This window comes from Pelmatolapia mariae, linkage group LG14 (genome assembly GCF_036321145.2).
Source record: "Pelmatolapia mariae isolate MD_Pm_ZW linkage group LG14, Pm_UMD_F_2, whole genome shotgun sequence".
Taxonomy (NCBI): domain Eukaryota; kingdom Metazoa; phylum Chordata; class Actinopteri; order Cichliformes; family Cichlidae; genus Pelmatolapia; species Pelmatolapia mariae.
Window position 1 is genome coordinate 39,024,026 of NC_086239.1, and position 26,039 is coordinate 39,050,064.

Consider the following 26,039-nt stretch of genomic DNA (forward strand, 5'->3'; position numbering starts at 1 on the left):
AGAACAACTGAAATAATCCATCCACAATACGAGGTTAGTCATTAATATACTGCTGCATGGGCTGGGCTGCAGTTACATCGGAAGGTTTAAAAACTGAGCTTTAAAATGAACAGAGAGGCCGACAGTGATCACTGACTGTTTTTAGGGGCTTGTTCAGATTCAATAGAACAAGATACAAAGCATTAAAACATGTGAAAAACACAACAGCCTTAATAAACGCAGAGTAGTTTGGACCCGGAAGCAGGATTTATACGTCATCACTTAAAGACCGGATAATGACTTTGGGTCATCGACACGCTGATAAAAAGGGACTAAGATGGAGTCAGTCTGTCTGTCTCAGTCAGTCCAGGTTGGTCAATTCAACTGCTTCCAAATGGTTGCTGAGTGAATTCTTATATTTGTACATATATTTATCCTTAAAATTCTCACATTCCTGCTCTTATATTTTGTTGTTTCTTATGTTTCTTGTGTTTTGCACACCTCTGTTGTTTGTAAAGCTTGCACTCACATGTGCTGGAGCAGTGTACCAAAACATATGATGTGACAGTAGAGCTGGGCGATAGAACGATAACGATATGTATTGCGAAATAACTTTTTCTCGATAGAAAAATTAAACTATTGCGATAGGCCTCATCTCTCTTGTCCTCTTAAAAAAAAAACCCAGCCAATCCAAATTAAGTAGCGCAGAGCCGAACCAATCACAGCCGCAGCGTCACGTCACGTGACTTGTTACGTACAGCACAAGTGCCAAGCCGCACATGTGTATTTGTTTTTGCAGCCGGGCTGCCCAGGTAATGAAGGAAATGAGTTTGCCGACTAGAGAAAAATCAACCGAGAGCGTGAGCGAAGGTTACCGAAGAAAAAACAATGATGGTTCCAATGCCGGAGAGATTGTCGAACGGAAGGGCCATAGAAGTTCCGTAGTGTGAAGGTATTTCGGCTATTTCAAGTCTGACAAAAAACAGGGTAGCGCGCACTGTAAATTGTGCCGAAAGCAAGTCTGGAAATACAATAAACCGGTGCATGCTCAATCTCTGACTGAAAGCGCTAATTCGTCATTCAGCTTTTGTCAGACTAAAGTCACTGTTAAAACTGTTTGAAAAGCTAAGCTATACAACAAGGAGAGATTGAGAATTTCCTTTTAGTTCTCAGTTTATTTGATATTGACAAAAGTTAGTCAATTTTGTCTGTTCTTCTGTAAAACAAACTAAGATTTATTTTTAGAATTAAAATTTTGTTTCTAAGTGGAATTGACAATTTAGTAGTCTGTTTTGTTTGTTCTATTTTGAAACTTAAACGCTTTAGCGGCTGCGTTTTGTGTAGTTTGCAATATTTGCCTTTATTTATCTGAAACTGAAGTCTCATGTTCCTTAAGTACATCTACCCTGTTGAACTTATTATGGGAAATAAATATTTAAATCAAAACAAGCTGCTGATTATTTCACATTTTACTTGTGAGCAACGGCACATTTAAATCTTACAAATATAGTTATTTGGCTTATATTGTGATATATATCGTTATCGCCTGAAATGAAAAAAACATATCGTGATATGAAGAAATCTTATATCGCCCAGCTCTATGTGACAGTAAAAGTGATTTGATTTGATTTGAAAATATTCCATGCAATGACTGGGCACACACCAACTTTCACTAGTCTTCAGGAGGTGACTCTCTCATGTTTATCTTAGTGTGACTGAGTCATTAGTGAGCTGCAGTGCTGTGTGTGAGCTAAACTAAATCAGTGTTAGTCTTTGTTCTTTTGTGGCTTTGGGTTGGAGTGTGTTTGATGATGTTTTGTGACTATCCGTTCAGATTTTCAGATTAAACCTGACCAGAGTTTCAGATCATTCGTTAAAGATATGAAATGTGAGCCCGAAGCTGTGAATACTTGGCACACTACATTTTTTAAACTTCCACACAGACACAGGATGAAGTACAGCTACAGCTCAAAGCCTCCAGGTGCTGCCTCTCGGCAGGCTTCCAGACGTTGGCCAATGGGGACGGGCAAAATCAAAGTTCATCTCATAGATTTTTCATGTTTGTCTCTGTTTATTCTCTCTGTCAGTTTTTCAGTGTTTACAGTATTTCATCAGTGTAATCCCCCACACTCGCTCTGTCTTTTCTCAGCTTCGCCCCAGGAACGTCGTCCAAACTCTCCGAGTGTGTTTGTGCTGATGTGGTCCATCTGTGGTTTGATGTCCAGCATGATAACTGTGTTTACAGCAACACACACGCAGCAGTGCAGTGTGTGTGTGTGTGTGTGTGTGTGTGTGATAGAGTAACATCAACAAACAGGACTACACGCACACTGTGAGGGCGTGGACACGGACACACACGGAGCGTCAGCAGTGGAAGTCGTTCATCTTTTTACTGAAGTTCAAACACGAGTTTGATCCGATTCAAGAGTTCCTCTGCAAGCCTATGGAAAAACAGCCCCAGCCCCGAGCTCTGTAAACATTTTCCTGATGGGTTTATGAGCTCAGTCATCGCAGGTTATATACAATAAAACAGGAAGTCCATTTTTGAAATTTTGCTCATTTTAAGTGCCAGAAAAGAGGTCAGAGCTTCCCCTCACTCGTCAAAACACTGTAAATGGCGAAAACGCTTAACTTCAGAACAGGACTTGACGTCACAGTAACAACATTCATCTTTTATGTCGTCTATGTTTTAGCGCTAGACTCCCCCCGGTGGGCTGAAAAGGTACTGCCTGTGGGTTATAAAAGGTTATGTTGAAGAAGTCTTAATTTCCAATACTGCAAATGAGTTGAAAATAACCATTCAGTGTTTACAGTTAAAAAGAAAGAAACTGAACATATGAAACAAAGTCACAGGAAATATTCTTCATCTACCGATGTCTGTTTTTAAACCTGAACTCATCAAACAGGGATGACAGTGTCGGGTGCCTGAATTACAGCTGTAAGTGCAGAATTACCCCCAGCAATAACTTTGTCAGATCACAGAGCAATGGCATTTGTGTTTTTGTGGGGAGGGAACAGGACTAGCTTTGGTGTTTAGACTCAAACTGGCAGGTTGAAGACCAGAAAGGTCATGGCTGCAGTGCTAAGGCCTTTGTGTATCAGTTAATTAGCAGCAGCTGAACTCTGGGTAACTGTACACCAGCGTCCTGAGGCTGAGCTCGTAAAGCATGCAGGAAGTGGGTGGAGCCTGCTATCCCATCGTAGCAGTTAGCTTTGTTCAGACCCACATATCACCAATCATTTCTTAAAATGCTTCTTCTGTTGTTCCCAGATTGGTCCAGATGGTACCCCCAGGAGAGCAGCAGGCTCATTAAACTCACACACGATCGGATTTCTTCTGGAAACTTTTTCTGTCTCCTGGTTACTTCAGTAATCAAAGACTGATGTAGAAAATGATGAATTATTTCATATTATTGGTCAGATGATGTCATTAAAGATGCTCCAAAAAGCTCCAACAGCACAAACATAGTCCAGAGGTCCAGCTCAGGTGAAGCCTAGCAGACAGCAAGCAGCTACAGCCACCTGTGTCACCATCCACCTTGGGCAAAGAGGCCACGCCCCCAAGAATTCAACTTTAAGCTTTAATACAATTAATACAAGCATCCTCCCAGCGTAGAGGTGTTATTTTAACATGGGAGTCTATGGGGACTGACTCACTGCTGCCTCTGCTGTACATTAAAGGAACTGAAGCTTTTGGTACTTTATTTTTTATTTCGATCCTTAGCCTGTGTGTGAGCTCTTCCTAATTTGACAGATTTTACTGCTGTTGTTCTGTAAACAGCTTACAGGAATCATGAACCTGTGATTGTATTTATTTACTGAATAGAGAAGTAAGCAGGTTTGTTTGCCTCCCGCAGTCCTCTGTCCTCTGCTCTGTAAGAACGGCGGAGTCTGTCTGCAGAAGGACCGATGCCTGTGCCCGCCAAACTTCACCGGGAAGTTCTGCCAGATCCCCGTCACACCCACAGACTCCTCTGCAGCCTTCTCCACCAATGAGATCGTCAAGCCCGTTCTCCTCTCTGCCATGGCATCCAATCAGGAGCTGGTTCGGTCCGAGTTCCTGCTGCCGCTAGGACGGGACGCAGAGACGATGACTGCTGGAGGTAAGCGACCTGTGACCTTTAACCCCAACTGTGTCTGTGGGTGGCTGTGACATTTTTTGTGTAACTCTTTGGAGTTTTGAAATATAGAATTTTTAAAAATATTTCTTGATATCTCAATATTTTACAGATTTTTATTTATTTCGGTTATAGTTTGCTCAGTTTTGTTCTGACATTATTATGTTTATATGTAATAATATCTTTATTCGTTTGTCATTGGTCATTTATTTGATACATTTTTGGCAGCTTCGGGCTTCCATTGGTAATTTGTTGCTATTGTGAATGGTGCCTCACTGCAGTTATCCTTTAATGTTCACACTCACGTGCAGCCCCCAGCGGGCCCATGGTGAAGGTCAGAGTTCAGCACCCCCCTGAGGCCAACGTGAAGGTCCACCAGGTGAAGGTAAGAACATTAACAGCTCCTCTGATTGGACGATTAAACTGTCAGTCATCATGTGATGATAAACTTTTTGTTCAAGCTGTTGATAAAACAAAGAACAGTTGTTTCAGGTTTTTTTATTTTTACATTCTTATAGTTTTGTAAATATCTTTATTTATTACTGGCCACAGGCATTTAAATAATATTCTCTCACAGTCATCGAGGTTTTACAATCTTTTTATTTTGTAGATATTTCATAAACATTAATATTCAGTTTTTGCATTTATGTCATGTTATGTTTATGTTTTTACATATTTTTATATTTCCACATATTCTTTTGTTATGTTCTTAGATTTAATATTTTACATGTTATGAATAATCTCTAAATTTTACAATTGGAATTTTTAAATCTTTTAATGATCTTTTATTACATTTTTAATAATTAATAATAATTATATTATATCTATATATAATTTATTTTTTATAATTTAAATCTTTGATTTTATTTGAAACAATTGTTTTCTTAAATATAGAATTCTTTAGTTATTTAAAAAAAATTCTTGGAAGTTCTTTAAAAACATCTAAATCCATCGACCTTCTTCCGTTTATCCGGGGCCATGTCGTTTGGCAAGCAGCCTAAGTACCTCCTCCAGCTACTCCAGGAGAACACCGAAGCCTTCTCAGGCCAGCCAAGAGATATAATCTCTCCAGCGTGTCCTGGGTCTGCCCTGGAGGGGTGGGACATGCCTGGACACCTCACCCAGGAGGCGCCCAGGAGGCATCCTTGTCAGATGCCTGAACCACCTCAACTGGCTTCTTTTGATGTGGAGGAGCAGCAGCTCTACTCTGAGCCCCTCCGGGATGGCAGAACCTCTCACCCTATCTCTAAGGGAAAGGCCAGCCATTTCCGCCGCTTGTATCTGTGATCCCGTTCTTTCGGTCACTACCCACAGCTCGTGACCAGCCAGAGCACCAATCCGTCTGTCGATCTCCCGCTCACTTCTCACATCACTCGTGAACAAGACCTCGAGATACATAAACAGGGCGATCGTGGCTCAAGAGTTGGCAGTTCGTCTTGTAATCGGAAGGTTGCCGGTTCGAGCCCCGGCTCGGACAGTCTCGGTCGTTGTGTCCTTGGGCAAGACACTTCACCTGCCGCCTACTGGTGATGGCCAGAGGGGCCGATGGCGCGATATGGCAGCCTCACTTCTGTCAGTCTGCCCCAGGGCAGCTGTGGCTACAACTGTAGCTGCCTCCACCAGTGTGTGAATGTGAGAGTGAATGAATAGTGGAATTGTAAAAAGCACTTTGAGGGTTTCGAAAAGCGCTATATAAATGCAATCCATTATTATAATTATTAAACTGCTTCACTTGGGGCAGGAACTCGTCCCTGACCCGGAGTGGGCACTCCACCCTTTTGAGGACCATGGCCTCAGATTTGGAGGTGCTGATTTTCATTCCCGCTGCTTAACACTCGGTTGGGAACTGCTCCAGTGCAAGCTGGAGGCCATCAGCAGTGACAAAGGGCAGCCCTGGCGGAGTCCATCACCCACCAGGAACGAGTCCGACTTATTGCCGGCTATGCAGACCAAGCTTTTGCAAAGGTTGTATAAGGATCGAATGGCCCATAGCAATGGGCTAGACACCCCATACTCCCGAAGCAACTCCCACAGGAATCCCACACAGTCGAACTCCTTCTTCAAATCCACAAAGAACATATAGACTGGTGGGCAAACTCCTGTGCAGTATCCTCAGGAGCTCATAAAAAGCTGGGCCAGAGTTCCACGACCAGGACGAAACCACATTGTTCCTCCTGTATCCGAGGTTCGACTGACAGACGCACATCTAAACAGTCATCTTAATTTCTTGCAGGAGTTTTAAAATTTTAACCACAGATCAAGTTTAATGTCATTTATTCATTTATTTTTAACCCTGTCATTGAATATGCCTGTAGTCTTTTGCATTCACTTGCTTGTAGGTAAGTTGAATCTTCTTGTTCCAGGTGTCTGGATTCACTCCCACCCTGCGGACGCTCTCTTCCTCCTCCTCCTCAGGGTCAGCGGGTGCTCCGGCTCCTGCTGACAGCAGAGTCCTGGCCCAGACTGTGAGAGGGGACAGTGTCTACACCCAGCAGTCCGGCTTTAAGTACTGCTTCAGAGAGGTTAAAGACGGACAGGTGAGTGGCAAAATATGAACACAAAATACCTCCTAAGATTTACCAGCAGGTTTTCAAAGGAGAACTTAGTTTTTACCCATTAACATGGATTTTGTTCAATGTTCCATGTTTGGAGATTTCTAAGACTGTCAGGCGGATAATTCCTGTGTTCTGTCACATCAAACAAAAAACAACCTTTTTGGCACTTTTTACCCCACATAGGCTGGGGTTTTTTCTGTCACTGCTGGATTGCAAAGTCAGCATGACCTTGAACCCATGTTAGGGATAAGTGCTGTCTATGACATCATAGGGATCCAAGAGTAGAACAAACAGTCTGAAACTGAGTGTTTAAAGCAATCTGAAAGCTGAGCTTTTGGCACACAGGGATTACTTGTACATATACACCTCATCATTTGGCGAGTTATCACTGTGTTAGGAGATATATGACAGGAAGTAAGGAAACACTGAATATCAACTTTAATGTGATTACAAAAAGCAGAAAATGTAACCACATGGTCCTACATCCTTTAAAATGACAAAGCAGTCCTTAAATCATCTCGTTGCTACACGATGCATATTGTTGTGTCTTGTTTTGATGAAAGTCCAGCCTGATAGATGTTAGCATGGCTGCGGTCCATCAGATTTATCCTGGACTGTGTTTGTTTTTAGTGCAGCTCTCCTCTTCCTGGCCTTCGGAGCAAGGAAATGTGCTGCAGAGGGATCGGAAAGGCCTGGGGCATCGATGACTGTGTCATCTGTCCTGAGAACACAGGTATACAAAAATACACACAATACTCATATAACACAACATAACATACTGTGCGGTCCACTCAGGCTTCCATAACCTACCTTGAGTGACCTCACTGCGATCAGTCAGAAAACTTTGAAGACTTTTATATGTCTGACATTTTATTATTGCCTTAGACATTAAATTAGGCCCAAAAACCTTCTGGTAATTAAACTGAGACACACGGGAAAAAGTTCCCATAGTCCAGCTCTAACTTTATCCCTGGACAGTAAACCCACACATGCACTGTTGAAGGTTTGACTAACTCTTCCTTTACACTCCCTGGTCCAAGCAGGAATATTATAGTATGACATCTGTTTCATGCCGGTGGTCATTGCAGTGTTTTATATCAAAAGAAAATGACCCATCAATATTAAAACAATGCACTGTTATTCCTTCTCACCTTTTTCTGTGAAAGGTAGAAAGGTGGCAGAGTGAGGGGCCAGCAGTGGAGTTTGAAACCGACATTCATGTGAAAAGCTGACGGCCACATGCTATGTAAAGTCACATGCTGCTGCAGCATTACACCAGCTTGATTTAGTGGTTTAGGGTCAGCAAGCAAAGGTGTCATAAAAGAGGTCCTTCGAAAGCTCTCCTTTTTTCTGAAAGAGAAGAAGTCCTCACTATTCACTAATGTCTTCACTTAGGCTCGAATTTATAGAGGTCCTCACAAAGATACCTAGACTAGCACAGTTATACTAACACTTTTTCTGTGAGTGGGGGTCTGCTACTTCATGACTTTAATATTTGGGAAATATTTCACCAGTAGCTGCTTATGTAACTATTGGACTTCATCACACACACACTCACATTTGTTCATCTGTCTCTGTGGGGACTGTAGTTAATACATGTCTTCTGAGGTTCCGTAACTCAAACATCACGATTTCAACACTGAAATCTAATCAGGTCCAAACCATTTAACAGGCCTCCCGAGGTCTGCCTCAAAGTGAGAACCCAACAGTGTGTCCTCACAAGCATAGATGCATACACACACACAGTAAGTAATCGGGCTTCCTTGTTCTTTTAGAGCTGACTAACAGTAAAGGAATGCAACTGTGGGACACACACACACACACACACACACACTCAGGAAATCATGTTAGCTCAACTGCTGGCATCCAGCTTCACACCAGTCTGTAAAGAATGACGGCATACACCTTTAAAGAACAGAAAAGAGGGCCTGGATGTGCGCGCGCACACACACACACACACACACACACACACACACACACACACACACACACATAACTGGTACAGTTTTTGATGTTTGTCATGGTTCATTAAAACTGACCAGAAGATCTTTAAAAAGCTGTTTATAGCTTTGGCTTTGTGATGGCGCCCCCTGGTGTTTCTGTTTGACCTTATTACTTTAATGTAACAAACTCTGGGGAGTTCATCTTACAACCTTTTTCTTATAAATAATTTAATTTGTAATACATTTCTTAGAAACAGTGCAGAACTGTGTTTTGTGTTCTCTCCTAGCAAACATTAAATATAAGTATGTGATCAGATAATTATTCCACAAGAATTGGTGATTGTTCACCGTGTATTCGGTTATTGATCATTGTTAGGTGAGAGCGAAGCCAGCTGTCCAGTTGGGTTTGAGCGAGCCAATGGAACGCAGTGTGTCGGTGAGTTTGGCGGTTGTAATCGTACAGGCGGTGGAAATATTCTGTTCTTTAAACAACAGAGAAACTAAATGATCAATCGGAGAAGGTTCTTTTTTTTCATTTCCTAAATGTGAACTTCTATTGTTAAATGAAAAACGGATCAGTACCCAGGTCCATCCACTCCTGTTCTGTCATTAAATCACAGCAGAAGAGGCAATGCTGGTAAAATTAACGTTTTCACGGGATTGGCTGACAGCTTCACGTAGTGCCTGAATAATTGTTATGAAAATATTACATGAAGGAATAATTAGCAGACATGCCTTCCTGTTTTCAAAACTTGTACAAAAAATACTCAGAGCAGCCCCGGTCAGTTACAATACTATGCCGATAACACAGCATATTCTTATCATAGGACAAAATCGGACAAACATGTGGTCATTTGCAGATATGTGTCATCAAACTACAAATAAATCCAGGAATAACAACACTACTGTGGTTGCTTTTAAAGAATTAATATGTAAAATAATCCGTATTTAATCTATTTTATACTGAGCTTTGTTCATCTTTGCAAAGGGAACTAAAACTTCTTCCACCAACATTTTATCAGAAAATTTTAGTAGAAAGAAACCAAAAATGCAGTGTTTAATCTGAGCTGTAACAATTAAAAGTTTAACTGGTAAGTGCCTAATTTAACCTTAGACTGTAGTTCTCGATACAGGCTGATATTAGCATTAATAGCTTCAGTGTGATGATTCTCCGAGAGCTGTTTCAGCCATGGACAGTTACTCTGCCATGGTGGTAAAAAGGTTTGCTGTCCGTACACATATGTCATTAATCTCTTTAGCTCGACACACAGATTTCTTGGAGAAAAAATCATAACTAACTGTCGTAACTGCTTTTAAAGTCAGAAGTTTATAAAAGGTGCCCTGTTTTCCTCTGATTTTCTTCTTATTGGTTTCCTTCATATTCCAGTCTGTTTAGATATTAGTGATAAAAAACATATTTACTGCGTGAACAAAAGTGACATCGATCAGAATTAACATAAAGATAATACCACCAAACTGTCATCTACCAAATATAAGATCTTCAGCTCTTGACCTTCTGAACTGCTTCCAAAATGAAGAAATCTTCATCTGACTATTTGTTTAAAGTCTGCATGTTTCCTATGCAATGGATTTCTTTATTTACGACCAGATGATTTATCCATCTTTAAAAAGTTTATCAGTTTTTCTGATGAGCCCACTCGGGATCCGGGCGTAAGTAAATAAACGGTGTCTTAGAGGACGTTTGACGTCGGATCGCTTTGAGAGCTGAGAAAAGCCTGAAGTGTTTGTGTGTGTGTAGACGTGAATGAGTGCCTGCAGCCGGGGCTGTGTGAGAACGGCATCTGTGTGAACACCAGGGGGAGCTATAGCTGTGTGTGCAGGCTGGGGTTCATCCTCGACGCCTCACATGGAATCTGCATCTGTAAGTAACGCACATTTACATGCACGCTGCCGCCGCCGCCGCCGCCGCCGGCTTGGGAATGAAATGAGGAATGACGCCGACTCCTGTCAGGACTTCCTGAATCCGTCTGAGCTCTCCAAGTTTCTGCCGGACTTTGGTTGGCTCGTCTCTCTTTTATTAACTTCTCAAAGTTTAGCTGTGCAGCGCCATCAAAGTACAGAAAAGCTGAAGCTGCTGCACAGATGGAAATAACTCTAATTTCTACTATAGCTATAACACAGTGGGCAGTGAGGATTTGGCTCTCTGCGCCACCTCAACAACTGCACTGCAGACTTTCAGCTTTAACTTTAGGTTCTTTTCAAAAGCATCACAGCCATTTTTGTCTTAAGGTGTAAAAGGCTGGACTGGCGAGTGTAATGATGACACTTAAGATTTTCAATTTGACACCACAGGAGTCTACTCACCAGTATTTTCAAACCCGGTCTAGGACACACAGACAATCTGCAAACTGAAATTGATAAAATAATATAACACAGGACAAATTATTACTACAGTGTCTGTGTAGTTTATTAGACAAGCTACACAGTGTTAGCTGATTTTAACTTCAAACAGCCACTTCACAGGTATTAAAGTTACACTGGGCTAATACAGCATTGCTGTATTTTGAAGTTTAAAGATGTTCTAAACACAATTTTTCTTACAAAGAAATGTTGATTTACTCTGAGCTTTTCTGAAAATCTGAAGATGAGACTCCTCGGACTGGGGCTCAGACCTTCAGCAGGAATAATGAGAGGACTTTTTTAAAGGTCAACTTTAAATCTTTGTTCTGCTCAAAGTCGGCACAGCTCGTTGTTCTTTGGGGAACATCAGGGAGAGGTTCAGTGCTCAGATGGTTTTTGTGAAGCCTGACCGGTGCTCTGCTTATTCCGACCGGCATTCAGTGAATCAGAGGAGGAGGAGCTTCAGGATGCTGGTCTACCCGGTAACTGATGACAGCGCTCTAATCAAAGCTTTACTTTTTTTTAACAGTGTGTCTGTGTTTGGGTTTGTATGTTTTTCAATCTCTATCCTTTCCTGGAAATATTTTTTATATCCAAATTATTGTTTTGACAAATTGAAGGTTTTTTGTTTGACATCCACACGGACTTGGACAAGCAGCAAAGTGGCTGTGCTTTTTCTATTGTTCTACTTCCTGTTTGTGTTTTAACCTGCGCTCACTGGGCTGAGTTATCCCCTCGGAGCAGCTCCCTCCCCACAATCTAGAGTCTGTTTCCTGTAAAAGAAATAAAGCAGAATAAAAATGAAGCCAACACTGAAGCAAATGAAGCTGCAGTTCCTCTGACGTCCAGCAGAGGCAGCAGTGAGTCGGTCCCCATAGACTCCCATGTTGAAGCTTTAGAGCAGAAATAAACACGTTTACAGCCTGATACACAAACTGTTTGGTTTTTACAGATAATTTTCTCCTTCATAACAAGAATGTTTGCACAATCCACCTGTTTGGATAATGTTGAGGCTTACAGTGTGCATTATTAGGGGCGTGGCCTATTTGACTGGCAGGTGGATGGTGGCACAGGTGTCAGTAGCTGTCTGCTAGCTTCACCTGAACTGGACCTCTGGACCGTGTTTGTGCTGTTGGAGCCTTTTGGAGCATTTCTAATGACATCATGACAGTTTCATTTTTCAGACCCAGAATTTGTGCCCATCTTTATATCCGAGTGGTGCCCCCTCGTGTCCTCTTTGATAGAAGCCATTATCCAGATGTTTGCATGGGAGGTTACTGCAAGGTTGAAATCCTTGTGAAGCCGTGTCTGCAGGTGGTTAAACTTCCATCTGAATTTCGATCTGTTGACACGGCCTGCTGATGTTCTGTGTCGTCGGAAAGCTTCCTGTTCCTGCATCACCTGCCACGTCTGTGTTGAATCTCTTCCTGTGTCATTTAACCCGAGCGGGTCGGGGTACAGCATGTACTTGTTCTGCATGCAGCGCTCTGCTTCAGGTCCCGGCCGAGCTTCGGGTGGATCATCTGTGTAACGAGTCCCCCTCCTTCCTGTGTGTCCTCCTCAGCCCAGAGTGTCATTTCTGAGGAGAAGGGTCAGTGTTACCGGGTCCTGGGTTCAGGTCTGGGTCCGTCCTCCTGCTCCCTGCCTATCCTCAAAAGCATCACCAAGCAGATCTGCTGCTGCAGTCGAGTCGGCAAAGCCTGGGGACCCGACTGCCAGAGGTGTCCGTACTTCGGTTCAGGTAGGTTCAGGAGGACGACGTCACGACTGAGCTTATTTGGTTTCAGGTGAATTTTCAGGTGTGTCCTCTCTCTTCCCTCCATCTCCTCCTTCAGTGGCCTTTAAGGAGATCTGTCCCGCTGGTCCTGGTTACCAATACTCGCCTTCAACTCTTAAATTCAACCACAGAGTCAGCGAACCGGAGGGGGGCGGCGGAGCTGTGCTGGTAAACGGCAGCAACAAGGACAACCAGGGTACCTGCTGAGCACACAGCATCCTGCACACCGGCTGCTCATGCTTCTGTCATGGGAGTGTTGGGTCTGCTCCACCTTAATGATCAATAATAACAATAATAATAATAATAAATTATGACAGCATTAAAAACTTCTACGAACGGTTCACAGCCTGCCTGAGAACCAGTTTTCCTGTTAATGACGTTAATAAATGAACACAGCAGCTGCTGACAGATAACTGAGCTCATCCAGAATCGTATTTAATGTCGTCACTGTTACACTGCAGCATTTACAGCTACATTCTGACTCTGTTTCAGATGAACTCTTGTTTTTAAGTCATGTTTGAAGAAGATTAGTTTTTTTAGGATTAAAAAAATCACTGGTTAATTAAGATTACACCTGCAGATCGATTTAAACAAAGATAGATGTGTTAGTCAGTGTGATGAGCGTGAGTCCCCCCCTGCAGGTTCTGTTTCGGGGTCCAGGTCTCCACTGAAACCCCCTGCCTCTGGTGGAGCGAGTACCTCCAGTGGCACAGGAGCTGGGACCAGACCCAGTCCTCCCCAGCCCCAACCTCAGCCCCACCCAGGCGCAGGCTTTCCCGCCTCCTCCTCTTCCTCTTCCTCCTCTTCGTCCTCCTCCTCTTCGTCCTCCTCGTCCTCCTCCAGGCCTGTGCAGCCTGGCAGTGCGGGCACCTCGGCCACCCAGGGCAGAACCCGGCCTTCGCAGAGCCGACCTGATTCAACACAACTGAGACCTCCGTCCGCCGGGAACCAAGGTAGCAAAACAGCGAGGTTTTATTTTCTGAATCATCGATAAACACCAGAAACAGTTTTACTTCAACTTTACAAACAGTGAGACGGTTTCAGGAGATCTGAGGTCAGATTTAGAGCAGAATCCTCTTTTGGCACTAAAAAGCTGTTGGGTTATGTTAAAGAAGCCTTTTCACACACGTTTGCACAAACATGAACACAACATGATTTACAACAACCTGCAGCATATAAAAGCATCTAACACTGCGAGTTGGCTCTGCCTCTGTTTTTTATTATTGCACTTTTATATTTTCTTCAAATTTGATCTTCACTTTCACAGTTTTGCTGACGACACCCAGCTACATCTCTCCTGCAGACCTGATTCCTCCCTCCCACCTTTTTCCCTGACAGAATGCCTAATTGAATTAAAATCAGCTCTAATTTTCTTAAGCTTAATGAGGATCAAACTGAAATCCTCCTTATTGGCACTAAATCCAACCTGCTGAAGGCAAATCATTTCTCACTCACTATCGATAACTCCACACTTTTCCCTTCTCCTCAGGTTAAGAGCCTTGGTGTCATCTAGGCAGTTCACTTTTCTATAAATCTCACCCGTTCTGCCTTTTTCCATCTACGCAACATTAACAGATTACGTCCTTCTCTTTCAGTCTACGTCCGTTCTTGTCCACAATCTTGTTACCTCCCGCATTGACTACTGTAATTTTCTCTTGCATGGTCTCCCCCCAAAATTGGGGGAATTTCACTGGCTCCCAGTGAAATTCCGGACAAACTTCTGCTCACCTTCAAGGCCCTTCATAACCTCGCTCCTCCTTACCTTTCTGACCTGTTAAGCACTTTGATCTTCTTCTTCTATCCAGCTTTCTGTGCCTTCCTTCCGCCTCAGCACCATGGGAAGCAGAGCTTTCAGCTGCTCTGCTCCCAGGCTGTGGAACTGTCTACCCCCAGATATAAGAAACATTGGTTCTCTCCTCCAGTTTAAATCTCAACTCAAAACCCATCTGTTCAAATCTGCATATTCACTGTGAATCCACTGTTTGTTAATTTTATCTTGTGCTTTTGTTTTATTGTTCTTCATTGTGTCATTGTTCTATTATGTGTTTTATTCTAAGTAGTACATTGGTAAGTGTCCTTGGGTGTCTTAGGTGCTTTTTAAATAAAATTTACTATTATTATTATTATTATTATATTTAATATTAATTTCCTTTGCTTTTTGGATCGAGGCTGAGTGATTCGTTAAAATCTTAGCAGAGCTTTTGCTATAAAAACTGCATCTACTAAGCAGGAAGTCTTTGGCAGCGTTTATGAAAAAACTTTACCTGCTGCACCTTGGTTTGATGAAGATGACTGTGTCAGTCTGAGAGGAAGGAGCTGCTGAAGACAAACTGACCTGTTGTTGTTGTTTCTGCTCTCAGCAGCTGATCGTTTCTCTTCGGTGTATCAGGCCGATCCGCCGCCATCCAGAGGGGACTCCCTCCCCGCTCCGGCCCAGCCGCAGAGCCCCGAGCGTGGGTCGAGACCCAGCGAAGACCTCCCTCTGGAAACCAGACCGGCTGTGAGCCCGACGCCCCCCAGAGTTCAGAGTGAGTACTGGAAGGAGAGGACCGGCGTGTTGGAAGGAAGTTCTTCATCTGTTCTGTCCTTTGAAAAGAAAAAAGTTCACTCAGATCAAAGCAGAATCCGTTTGATAAAACTGTCTTACTTTGTGCAGAATGAAAGATCAAAGGTGTGTTTATGTGAATGATCTGATGTGTAAGAGCGCTGACCTGAGGTCAGCTGCAGACGCTCGACGGGTGACGAACCTTAACCGCCATGTTTCTGTGTGCGTGCAGCAGTACAAGGCGTGTGTGAGAGCAGGCCGGGTGTGTGTGGCCGTGGCCGCTGTGTGGATCAGCCAGGTGGGAAACACACCTGTGTGTGTGATCGGGGCTTCCAGCTCAGCTCGCAGCGCACACACTGCCAAGGTGAGATATGTGAATCCTTCAGCCCTGTTTTAATATTTCAGCTGATAACGTTTCATCAGACTGAGAGTTTGTATATATCTCACAGTCGATCAGTCACATCTGTGTTTCAACCATAAAAGCAGTAACAGTTATTACATATCAAAACAAATAAAGATGAACTTATTGAAAGTCATCATATTGTATCACATCATATTTATTATATAAAAATATTTCTGGATTATTTTTTAATTTGCAGATTAACAGATATTTTACAATAACAGTAATTTTTATTTTACAAATAAACAAATGCAACATAATTTGAATAGATTTCGTTTATTTTACATTCAATATTTTCTTTTCTTTTCCGTGGATAGTTTCCAAACATGTTTTATGTACACACAGAAACTGAATGTTGTATTTGTTCAGTTGTTTTTTAATGTTTTTATAATGATAATAATGTGTGTGTGTGTGTGTGTGTGTGTGTAGATGTGAACGAGTGTTTGCAGTCTCCAGCAGTGTGTTCGGTAGGAGAGTGTGTGAACAGCATTGGAAGCTACAGATGTGTGTGTCCATCTGGATACAGAAGCAACAGCCAGCAGACCAGTTGCCAAGGTGACAGCCACTTCCTGTCTTTTTTTTTTTTGTTATAAATTTTATTTTCAGTCACAGCAGCATGTTAATAACAAAACTTTGAACATACAGTAGTTTGCTGTTCAGTATTTACAATACCCCAAAAGATAACAGAAATAGAGAAGGAAAAAAACCAAACAAACCAAAGAAACCCCTACAAAACAACAAACAAACAAACAACAACAAACAAATATAGAAATAAAATGTATAAGGGACATTCAGTGTACAGTTAACTATGATAATGATGTATAGATATGGTATCCGGTCATGATAAGGTGGTCATTTTAAATGTTTCCATGTACATCAGAAATGGCTGCCATGCCTTAAGAAATTTGGTGGTCGAACCTGCCAGTGTATATCTCATCTTTTCTAAATGCAAAAACCTCATGAGCTCTGCAAGCCACTGTTCATGTGTGGGAGGAGCTTCCTGCTTCCATCTTAAAAGTATAAGGCGCCTTGCGATAAGTGAAGCAAAGGCAACAGAATTCGAATAGTATTTTGGCAAAGTGATGTTTTGAGGTATCACCCCAAAGACAGCCGTTAGAGCAGAAGGATCATATTTAACGTCATACATCTCTGACAGAGTGTTAAATATAGACACCCAATAGTTATGAAGATTGGGACACGTCCAAAAGGTATGAAGGAGTGAACCTGTTTCTGCTTTACATCTGTTACACAGAGGGTCAGCTCCTGGATAGAACTTGGCTAACTTTTCCTTGGAGATATGTAATCGGTGTAGGACCTTGAATTGGAGGAGCCCATGCCTGGCACATATCGAAGAAGAGTGTACCCTATGGAAAAAAGATTGCCAGAGTTCATCTGTTATAGTCATCCCAAGGTCTTTCTCCCCCTGTGCTTTAAGGATGGAGAGAGAAGGAGATTGAAGATCTAATAATATAGCATAGATTTCTTTAATCGCCGCTCTCTTATGAATGTTTATATTAATAATTTTATCCAAAGAAGTTTCCTCAGGTAGTTCCGGAAAAGAAGGAAATCGACTCTTTACAAAGTGGCGAATTTGTAGATAGCGGAAAAAATGTTGCCGAGGAACATTAAACTGCTTCAGGAGCTGCGTGAATGAGGCAAAAATCCCATCTACAAAAAGGTCTTTGATATTTCTAAGTCCACTACTTTCCCATATTTCAAAGGCGGAGTCCATCATGGAGGGTGGGAACATATGATTTGAGCAGATAGGTGGTTTAATTGACATTAAGTGTAACCCAAACCTTTTCCTACATTGCACCCAGATCCTGAGCGAGTCATACAACAAAGGGTTACGTTTATAAGTGTATAGTTCTAATGGGAGAGCTGAGCTCAGCAAAGCTGATAAGCGCATTTTGCCACAATTGAATGACTCAATTTGGAGCCAAGCTGGAGTCTCTGTAGTAAAATCACTCATCCAGTACAGCATATTGCGAATATTTGCTGCCCAATAATAAGACTGAAAGTTTGGCAAGGCTAAGCCACCCATTGGTCTAGTTCTCTGCATGAAATCTTTACGAATTCGTGGACTTTTGCCATTCCAAATAAATGCAGAGATATGCTTATTCAGTGTTATAAAATACTTATTGGGTAAGTAGCATGGGATACATTGAAATAAATAAAGGAACTTGGGTAGTATGTTCATTTTGATAGAATTGATGCGGCCAATTAATGACAGTGGTAAATTGTTCCATCTCTGAAGATCTGTCTCAGTATTCTTAAGCAGCGGGACAAAGTTTCTTTCATAAAGATCTTTGTATGAGTGGGTAACCTTAACCCCCAAATAGGTCACATACTCTGATTTAACGTTAAATTGAAAATCTGAAAATGAAATCTTCCTGGCTACAGAGCTGACACAGAGAAGTTCACTTTTATGCAGGTTCAACTTGTAACCTGAAATATTACCAAAACATTCAAAAATGGCAAAAGCACAGGGAAGAGAGCACAAAGGCTCTGACATATACAGCAGGAGATCGTCAGCATATAAGGATATTTTGTGCTCCTGGTCACCTCTGAGGATGCCCTTAATGCAATTGTCAGCTCGCAGTTTAATCACCAATGGTTCAATTGATAATGCAAAAAGAAGAGGGGATAAGGGACGTCCTTGTCTCGTACCACGGAGAAGTGGGAAATAAGAAGAGAATAACGAATTTGTTCTAACACGTGCCATAGGTGAGGAGTAAAGTAACTGAATCCATGAAATGAAATTAGGGCCAAATCCAAATTTATTTAGAGTATAAAACAGATAATCCCACTGCACCCGGTCAAATGCCTTCTCAGCATCGAGTAATAAGGCAATTTCAGGGGTTGTAGTTGACTTGGTGTGTAATATGTTTAAAAACCTGCGCAGGTTGAAAAAACCATGCCTACCCTTCACTTCCTGTCTTTTTTAAAGCGTTCTCGTGTTTTTTTTCCTGCCCGGTGACAGCCGTGAGACGCTTCAGCACGTCTGCACAGTCTGGACCTTTTACGATCATAACATAAACACGAGTTATGTAACCACATTACAGAAAATATGACTGAAAAACATGATGGCAGAAAATAAAACAAACCTTTCTATTGAAATGTTGGAAAAATTGGCATAAATCAGAACATGTTTAGTAAAGATTTGTTTGGCTCCTCAGACATCGACGAGTGCCGGCAGAATCCCTGTGTTAACAGTCGCTGTGACAACACGGCGGGCAGCTACAGGTGCATCTGTCGGCTTGGTTACAGGCTCGTTGGCAACACCTGCACAGGTAAAGGCCCGCCATGGCTCAGCTTAATTCATTTCTATTTTAGAGATGATTTCCAGACAGCCTCACACGGTTCAGAAAAGCTGCATTCTCACGTTAAACGTGTGCAGACTGCTCTAAACACTCAGTTTACAGGAGTTTTTTCAACTCTTGGGTTTGTATGATGTCATAGAGAGTCAGTCAGCCAATCAGAAGACAGCTGGCCTTAATCATCTGTCTAAAACTGACTGATAAATCTGCTATAAATGACATCACTGATGTGTGTGTGTCAGATGTGGATGAGTGTGCCGACCCTCTGCAGTGTCCGGGTCAGGAGTGTGTGAACACTCCGGGCTCGTACCGCTGTGTTTCCTGCCCGCCGGGACACGGACTGCTCAACAACGTCTGCAGAGGTAAACAAATATGTTATAATATATTAATAATTATTTTTTTAATTTAAATAGTGCAATGAAAACATCTAGTTGATTTTTTTCATTAGAAAATACAATTTTACAATTAGCAGTATAGTTGAAAAATATCAGAAAAGAATTCTTAGTAAACTCTATAAAAACGTCTCTCAGCTGCAGTTTCATTCAGACACTGGCGTCACAATCTGCCGTTTAACTATTATGGTTATAAACTATTATAAAGCCTTTAAGCATTAATATTCATATATTCCCAAACTGAATAGATATTAGTAAATATGTTACTTATACTTGTGAAAATGACAAGATTTCTGTAAATATACAGAGGACTCCCACGTGTGCGACTAAAAGGGGTTTAAAAAACAGTATATTTGAACCTTGTTTCTCTCTGTTTGTAATTGTTTTGTTCTTTTTTTATTAAAAAATGGATCCTGAGCTGTCAGTGACTGAAAAACCAAAAACCTTTCCTTCCTCCTGAAACTCGCTGACGTTCCCGTTTGTTTACGTTTCCCTCTTTCCCGCTGTGCCTTCAGACGTCGACGAGTGTCGTCAGAATCCCTGCTCCAACGGCCGCTGTGAAAACACGCCAGGGAGCTACCGCTGTGTCTGTCACCATGGTTACAAGCTCCAGAACAACACCTGCACAGGTACACATCACAGATAGTTAGTGATGTAAATGTTAGAGTGACATCATACGAACAAACTGTGTGTGTGTGTGTGTGTGTGTGTGTGTGTGTGTGTGTGTGTGTTCAGACGTGGATGAGTGTGCAGAGCCATCTCAGTGTCCCGGGCAGATGTGTGTGAACTCTGTGGGCTCGTACAGATGTGTGTCCTGCAGAGCAGGATTCAGACTGACCGACAGACAGTGCACAGGTACACACACACACTCGTTTTCATATCGTAGTGAGGACATCTCATTGCCATGCTTTCCCTAACCCTCAGCCTAACCTAACTGTAACCCTGACACTAAAACCACATTAAGATTCTTAAAAGTGTCTTCAAACTCGTGGGGACTTTGTCCCTGTAAGGGCTGTTGGTCCCCACAAGTATAGTTTCTGTCCTCGCAAAGATGTCTAAACACACACACACACACTCTGTGTGCAGATATAAACGAGTGTGAGGACGGCGACTCCTGTCCCGGTCAGCGGTGCGTGAACACTGAAGGCTCCTACAGGTGTGTGGACTGTCGGCAGGGATACCACAGCGTGGATGGAGTGTGTACAGGTACACACACACACACACACACAGGAGCTGATCCTGTTTAGAAATCAACATTATGTTTAGACTCATCACCGTTTCATCATCCGTCCATCCTCAGCTCGCAGTGGCAGAAGGCGGAGCCTCTGAGCAAATCAGTTTTCATAGAAACCAAAGGAAATGAAAGGCCAATCAGTTTTCAACTCAATTCAGCTTTATTTACACAGCGCCAAATCACAACAGCAGTCGCCTCAAGGCGCTTTATATTGTACAGTAGATCCTACAATAATAGATACAGAGAAAAACCCAACAATCATATGACCCCCTATGAGCAAGCACTTTGGCGACAGTGGGTGCGATCAATGATGATGTCACTCTCTGTGCTGCAGACATAGACGAGTGTGCGAGCGGCAGGGCGTGTGAGGCAGAGCGGGTCTGTGTGAACACCGTCGGCTCGTTCAGGTGCGACTGTGCGCCCGGGTATCGAACCTCCGGCCTGGGAAGGCAGTGCAGAGGTGAGGTCGCTCTCTGCTAGTTAAATATAACCTTACCAGATGTGGGTGGTGATGAGGCGCCCTCGTACAGAACGGTGTGTTAAACAGATCATTTTAATGTGTGTGTGTGTGTGTGTGTGTGTCCTCAGACATTAACGAGTGTTTGGAGGGAGATTTCTGTTTCTCCAGAGGAGAGTGTGTGAACACGCCTGGATCCTACACGTGTGTGTGCTCGCAGGGATTCACGCTGAGTGAGAACCGGACGGCCTGCCTCGGTGAGTCCCGCCAATCAAACGGGGAACATTCATCAGGACGCTTCTTTGGGTTTGTGCGCACGTCCATATTCAGATGTTTAAGTATTTCATTTAATACCACAGCAGCCTCATGACCGTCGCAGGAAAGCAGGACTGATGTCGGAGCTGTTGTGTTGGATATATTACAGTCAGGTCCAAAAATCTTTTACACCTGTGCAGTCAGCGACGGCCTGCAGAGCCCACAGACATCACTGCATGCTGCGTGAGATGCTCTGCAGGCCTTCGGTTGCTGCCTGTTTGTGGCTCTTCAGTTTTGTCTTCTTGTGTCTTCGTGCAGACGTGGACGAGTGTGTTAAGGCGGGTGTGTGTTCGGACGGTCGCTGTGTGAACACCGAAGGCTCGTTCCAGTGCGAATGTCAAATCGGCTTCACCACCAACCCCGAGGGGACTGCCTGCCTTGGTATGCGCACACACACGCGCACACACACACACACACACACACACACACACACACACACACACACACACGTAGTTAAAGACATGTTTGTGCCAATCTCAGTTCACATGGATTCCTAAAACAGTGACTTTGAAGTCAGTATGAGGGTTCCACCTTTAAGTAAGTGTGACACCTTCAGCCCAGTTTAAGTAGGCCTGAAGGAGGTCATGAACCTGCAGCCTGTGTCCATCTCCTCGTGGCTGCCAGTACCATCCAAAAAATAGATGAACAGATAAACTGGTAAACGAATCGTGACAAATAGAAGAAGAATATTAAAATACGTTTTTTGATTTCCTGCCAAAGAAAGAAATTAAAATAGGACCGATGTATTCAAAGCCTTCATGGGTTTCCATGAGGTGCATCGTGTAGTGGTTCAAAGCTCTTCTCCATAAAGTCTCTGTAATCTAACCAGCATTGGTCTTATAAACGTACAACGAGCTGCACATACTTACTCATATATATTAACTGGACCCAGTACTGAGCCCTGAGGTACTCCATAGGAAGTGTTGGCCTCATGTGAATCAAAGTTTATATTACTGATGTTTAAGGCCAATCCAAAGCTGTGAACCTTGACGTCTAACGACCTCTGTCTGTCTGTCTCTTTCAGATGTTGATGAATGCGTCTTGTCCGGTGGTTCCATTTGCGGGTCACAGCGATGTGAGAACACCATTGGTTCCTACAGCTGCCTCACTAACTGTGAGCCAGGCTACCAGGTGAACCACGCTGGGATCTGTGAAGGTGAGTCTGAGCACATGTTACCAACGCTTCAGTAGAGCTGGGCGATAGAACGATAACGATATGTATTGCGAAATAACTTTTTCTCGATAGAAAAAAGAAACTATTGCGATAGACCTTGCTCTCTTAAAAAAAAAAAGAAAAGAACAGCCAATCCAAATTAAGTAGCGCAGAGCCGAACCAATCACAGCCGCAGCGTCACGTCACGTGACTTGTTACGTACAGCACAAGTGCCAAGCTGCACATGTGTATTTGTTTGGGAAGCAGCCAGCCGGGCTGCCCAGGTAATGGAGGAAATGAGTTTGCCGACTAGAGAAAAATCAACCGAGAGCGTGAGCGAAGGTTACCGAAGAGAAAAGAGATGATGGTTCCAATGCCGGAGAGATTGTTGAACGGAAGGGCCATAGAAGTTCCGTAGTGTGAAGGTATTTCTTAGTGATGTGTCGGTCGCGACTTTTGACGTGAACGACGCGATCCGGCTACTTATTGCGAGCCGTGGGGTTTTTTACTTTCTTTCTCTCACCCTCTCTCTCGCACTTTTTCTGCTTCACTCCACACGCGAGCCTTGTGCTTTGCGCTGGGAAGAGGGGGGAGGGGCGGTAGGTACACTCGCAGTGGCACTGGAACAGAGCGGGAGGGAGAGAGAGAGAGAGCCAGGGACAACAACATCACATTAGAAAGGTATAGTAATCATCCACAACTATTTTCAGTTGCAGATGATAAAGGATTCAGAAAGTTCAGAAAGCTATACAACAAGGAGAGATTGAAAATTTCCTTTTAGTTCTCAGTTTATTTGATATTGACAAAAGTTAGTCAATTTTGTCTGTTCTTCTGTAAAACGAACTAAGATTTATTTTTAGAATTAACATTTTGTTTCTAAGTGGAATTGACAATTTAGTCTGTTTTGTTTGTTCTATTTTGAAACTTAAACGCTTTAGCGGCTGCCTTTTGTGTCGTTTGCAATATTTGCCTTTATTTATCTGAAAAAGTCTCATGTTCCTTAAGTACATCTACCCTGTTGAACTTATTATGGGAAATAAATATTAAAATCAAGACAAGCTGCTGATTATTTCACATTTTACTTATTTGGCTTATATCGTGATATATATCGTTATCGCCTGAAATGAAAAAAACATATCGTGATATGAAAAAATCTTATATCGCCCAGCTCTACGCTTCAGCATCCACTTAGAACAAACGAGGGAGGCCTCATCTCTGCTTAGGCCAGACGAGTCGTAGAAAATGGATGAACGGATGGACTTGACTTCCTTCTCGTTTCTTCTTTCAATCAGATATTAATGAATGTGCCAACACGACAGTGTGTGGCGCCAACGCCTACTGTCAGAATCTGTTTGGAACTTACCGCTGCATTTGTGACCAAGGCTTCACCTCCACTGCCGATGGAAAGACCTGTGTGGGTACGTGTTAGAGCACAAGTGTGAGGATTCAAGGCTTTTGGGTCCTTGGGTCTAAAAAATACAAAAAGACATTTTAAGACTTTGGATCCTACAAATGTTTTTTTCAGCATCACAAAGCCTAACCTGTCGCTAGGATCAGATGGATGTTTTTTTTCAACATCTGTAACTCCTGAACCATTTGCTCAATTGAAAGAATTCCAACGGTTCCTGAAAGCAGCGACGCTGCGCTTTTCAATGATATTAGGGTCATTACGGTGATCCCAGGCACGGAGTCACAGCAGCCCCGCAAAGACAAGCATTTTATCGGGCATTTGGCTTCTTTTAACTGAGTTTCATTATTGTTTGTTTTTGCTGTTAACTTTCTTGTTTTGTGTTATTTCCCAAAATTTGGACGTGTGCCTGAGATTATTGTAATGACCATAATACCACTGAAAAAAGCACAGAGTTGATGCTTTCAGGAACCGTTGGAATTTTTCAATTGCACCAATGGTTAAAGATTTTTTATTCTGGCCTAAAACTTTGACCTAAAACTGACGGGAGCGCGGGCGTTTTTTTAATGGATTAATCTGCAAAACAATCTAAAAAAGGTTTATGTGAATGAAATGAAATTACTTGATGCGTTTGTGTATGTGTCTTTCAGATGTGGATGAGTGTGTGTCTCTGCCGGGTGTGTGTGGCTCAGCTCGTTGTGAGAACGTGGAGGGGTCCTTCATGTGTGAATGTGACCAGGCAGGTCAAAGCTACGACACGGCAGCCAGACGGTGCGTCCACGCTGCAGCTCTAGGTAAACACATATGAGACTACATGGCTGCTGTGTAGCTGCTGCTGCTCACGCGAGCCACAACCCAACTCCATCCCAGCCCCATGCCGTTAATAAGATTTTCATCTCTGTTGTTGCTGATGTTGTTGCTGTGGGGGCCTCTTCTATTGCTGCAGACGGAATAACGATCCTTGGACTTTCTTTTCCCCAACTGCCAACAAAAGCTGCAATTCCTCTAATAGCCACTTGAGGTTGTAGTGAGTCAGTCTCCTTGTTAAAACATCCAGCTTTAAAACAGAAATAAACAAAATTTACCCCTTCTTAACAACGGTATGGGAGGGGAATGATTTTTAGAACTGACCTGACTAATTTTATTAAGGCTTAAAGTTGGCCTTGTTTGACTGACAGGTGGATGGTCACACAGGCAGCTGTAGCTGCTAGCTGTCTGCTAGGCTTCACCTCAGCTAGCTAGCATGCCTGAACTGAACCTCTCCTCTGTGTTTGCGCTGTTTGAGCTTTTTTAATGCAATTATTGGATCAATAAAAAGGCTACTGTGAGGTTATTGTACTAAAGAGGTCTGAGCTCTGGTTCTGCTCAGTGAAATTCTTGGATCTGTGTCCTGGAGCATGCTAACCAAGCTTGATAGCATTAGCTGATATCTTGGGTCACTTCTGGCTACAGGAAAAACTGTATTTTGAAATAACCAGTGATGGTCGCCAAAGATGACCTCGCAGAACAAAAACTAAAACATGCCAAACACCCAAACCCGTTTGGTAGATGCTAATTTAACTTTCATATTCTCATTTTTCTTCAGAAACAGACTCAGTCCGTGCCCGCCAATCCTCTACCACCACCTCCTCCTCCTCTTTCCACGCCAGTGTGGTGGAGCTGTCTCCGATGCTGCCGCCCCTTCCTCAGGCTCGTCCTGGCGAGCTGAGGGAGTGTTATTACAACCTGGCAGAGCGGGGAACCTGCAGCCTGCTGGCCACCAACACCACCCAGCAGGAGTGCTGCTGCACACTGGGGCAGGGCTGGGGGCTGGGCTGCCAGTACCACCCCTGCCCTACAGCATACACAGGTGGGAAAGCTTATGTTTATAGTGAATGCAGGCCACCTATCAACCTATCAGGACTTCAGCGCTGCGCTTTGGTTCATTTTCTGATAAAGTCGTTCTGTGTTGCAGCTGAGTTTCTAACTCTGTGTCCCAGTGGGAATGGATATGTTACAGAAGGACCAGGAGCCTTCAGCTACAGAGGTACAAACACAGACAGACCTCTTTAACCCTGACCCCACTGCATTTCACTTCCTGAC

At 43.0% G+C, this 26,039-nt stretch overlaps 1 protein-coding gene across 4 annotated transcripts in view; it reads left to right on the forward strand.

Moving 5' to 3' along the window:
• Window positions 1-26,039, forward strand: part of LOC134641727 (latent-transforming growth factor beta-binding protein 4-like) — an 80,447-nt gene that overhangs the window by 36,434 nt on the left and 17,974 nt on the right. The window contains exons 6-30 of one of the 4 annotated variants that reach the window (XM_063494246.1): window positions 3,837-4,082; window positions 4,409-4,482; window positions 6,461-6,634; window positions 7,283-7,385; window positions 8,972-9,031; window positions 10,355-10,477; window positions 12,521-12,697; window positions 12,792-12,929; window positions 13,375-13,686; window positions 15,094-15,261; window positions 15,511-15,642; window positions 16,108-16,233; window positions 18,858-18,971; window positions 19,241-19,360; window positions 19,906-20,019; window positions 20,126-20,245; window positions 20,477-20,596; window positions 20,959-21,084; window positions 21,213-21,338; window positions 21,655-21,777; window positions 22,421-22,552; window positions 23,842-23,967; window positions 24,608-24,751; window positions 25,543-25,806; window positions 25,912-25,983. In XM_063494246.1, the coding sequence (XP_063350316.1) occupies window positions 3,837-4,082; window positions 4,409-4,482; window positions 6,461-6,634; window positions 7,283-7,385; window positions 8,972-9,031; window positions 10,355-10,477; window positions 12,521-12,697; window positions 12,792-12,929; window positions 13,375-13,686; window positions 15,094-15,261; window positions 15,511-15,642; window positions 16,108-16,233; window positions 18,858-18,971; window positions 19,241-19,360; window positions 19,906-20,019; window positions 20,126-20,245; window positions 20,477-20,596; window positions 20,959-21,084; window positions 21,213-21,338; window positions 21,655-21,777; window positions 22,421-22,552; window positions 23,842-23,967; window positions 24,608-24,751; window positions 25,543-25,806; window positions 25,912-25,983 (3,534 nt within the window). The remainder of the gene's footprint in view (window positions 1-3,836; window positions 4,083-4,408; window positions 4,483-6,460; window positions 6,635-7,282; window positions 7,386-8,971; window positions 9,032-10,354; window positions 10,478-12,520; window positions 12,698-12,791; window positions 12,930-13,374; window positions 13,687-15,093; window positions 15,262-15,510; window positions 15,643-16,107; window positions 16,234-18,857; window positions 18,972-19,240; window positions 19,361-19,905; window positions 20,020-20,125; window positions 20,246-20,476; window positions 20,597-20,958; window positions 21,085-21,212; window positions 21,339-21,654; window positions 21,778-22,420; window positions 22,553-23,841; window positions 23,968-24,607; window positions 24,752-25,542; window positions 25,807-25,911; window positions 25,984-26,039) is intronic. The other 3 variants (XM_063494247.1, XM_063494248.1, XM_063494249.1) reach the window with 3 other exon arrangements.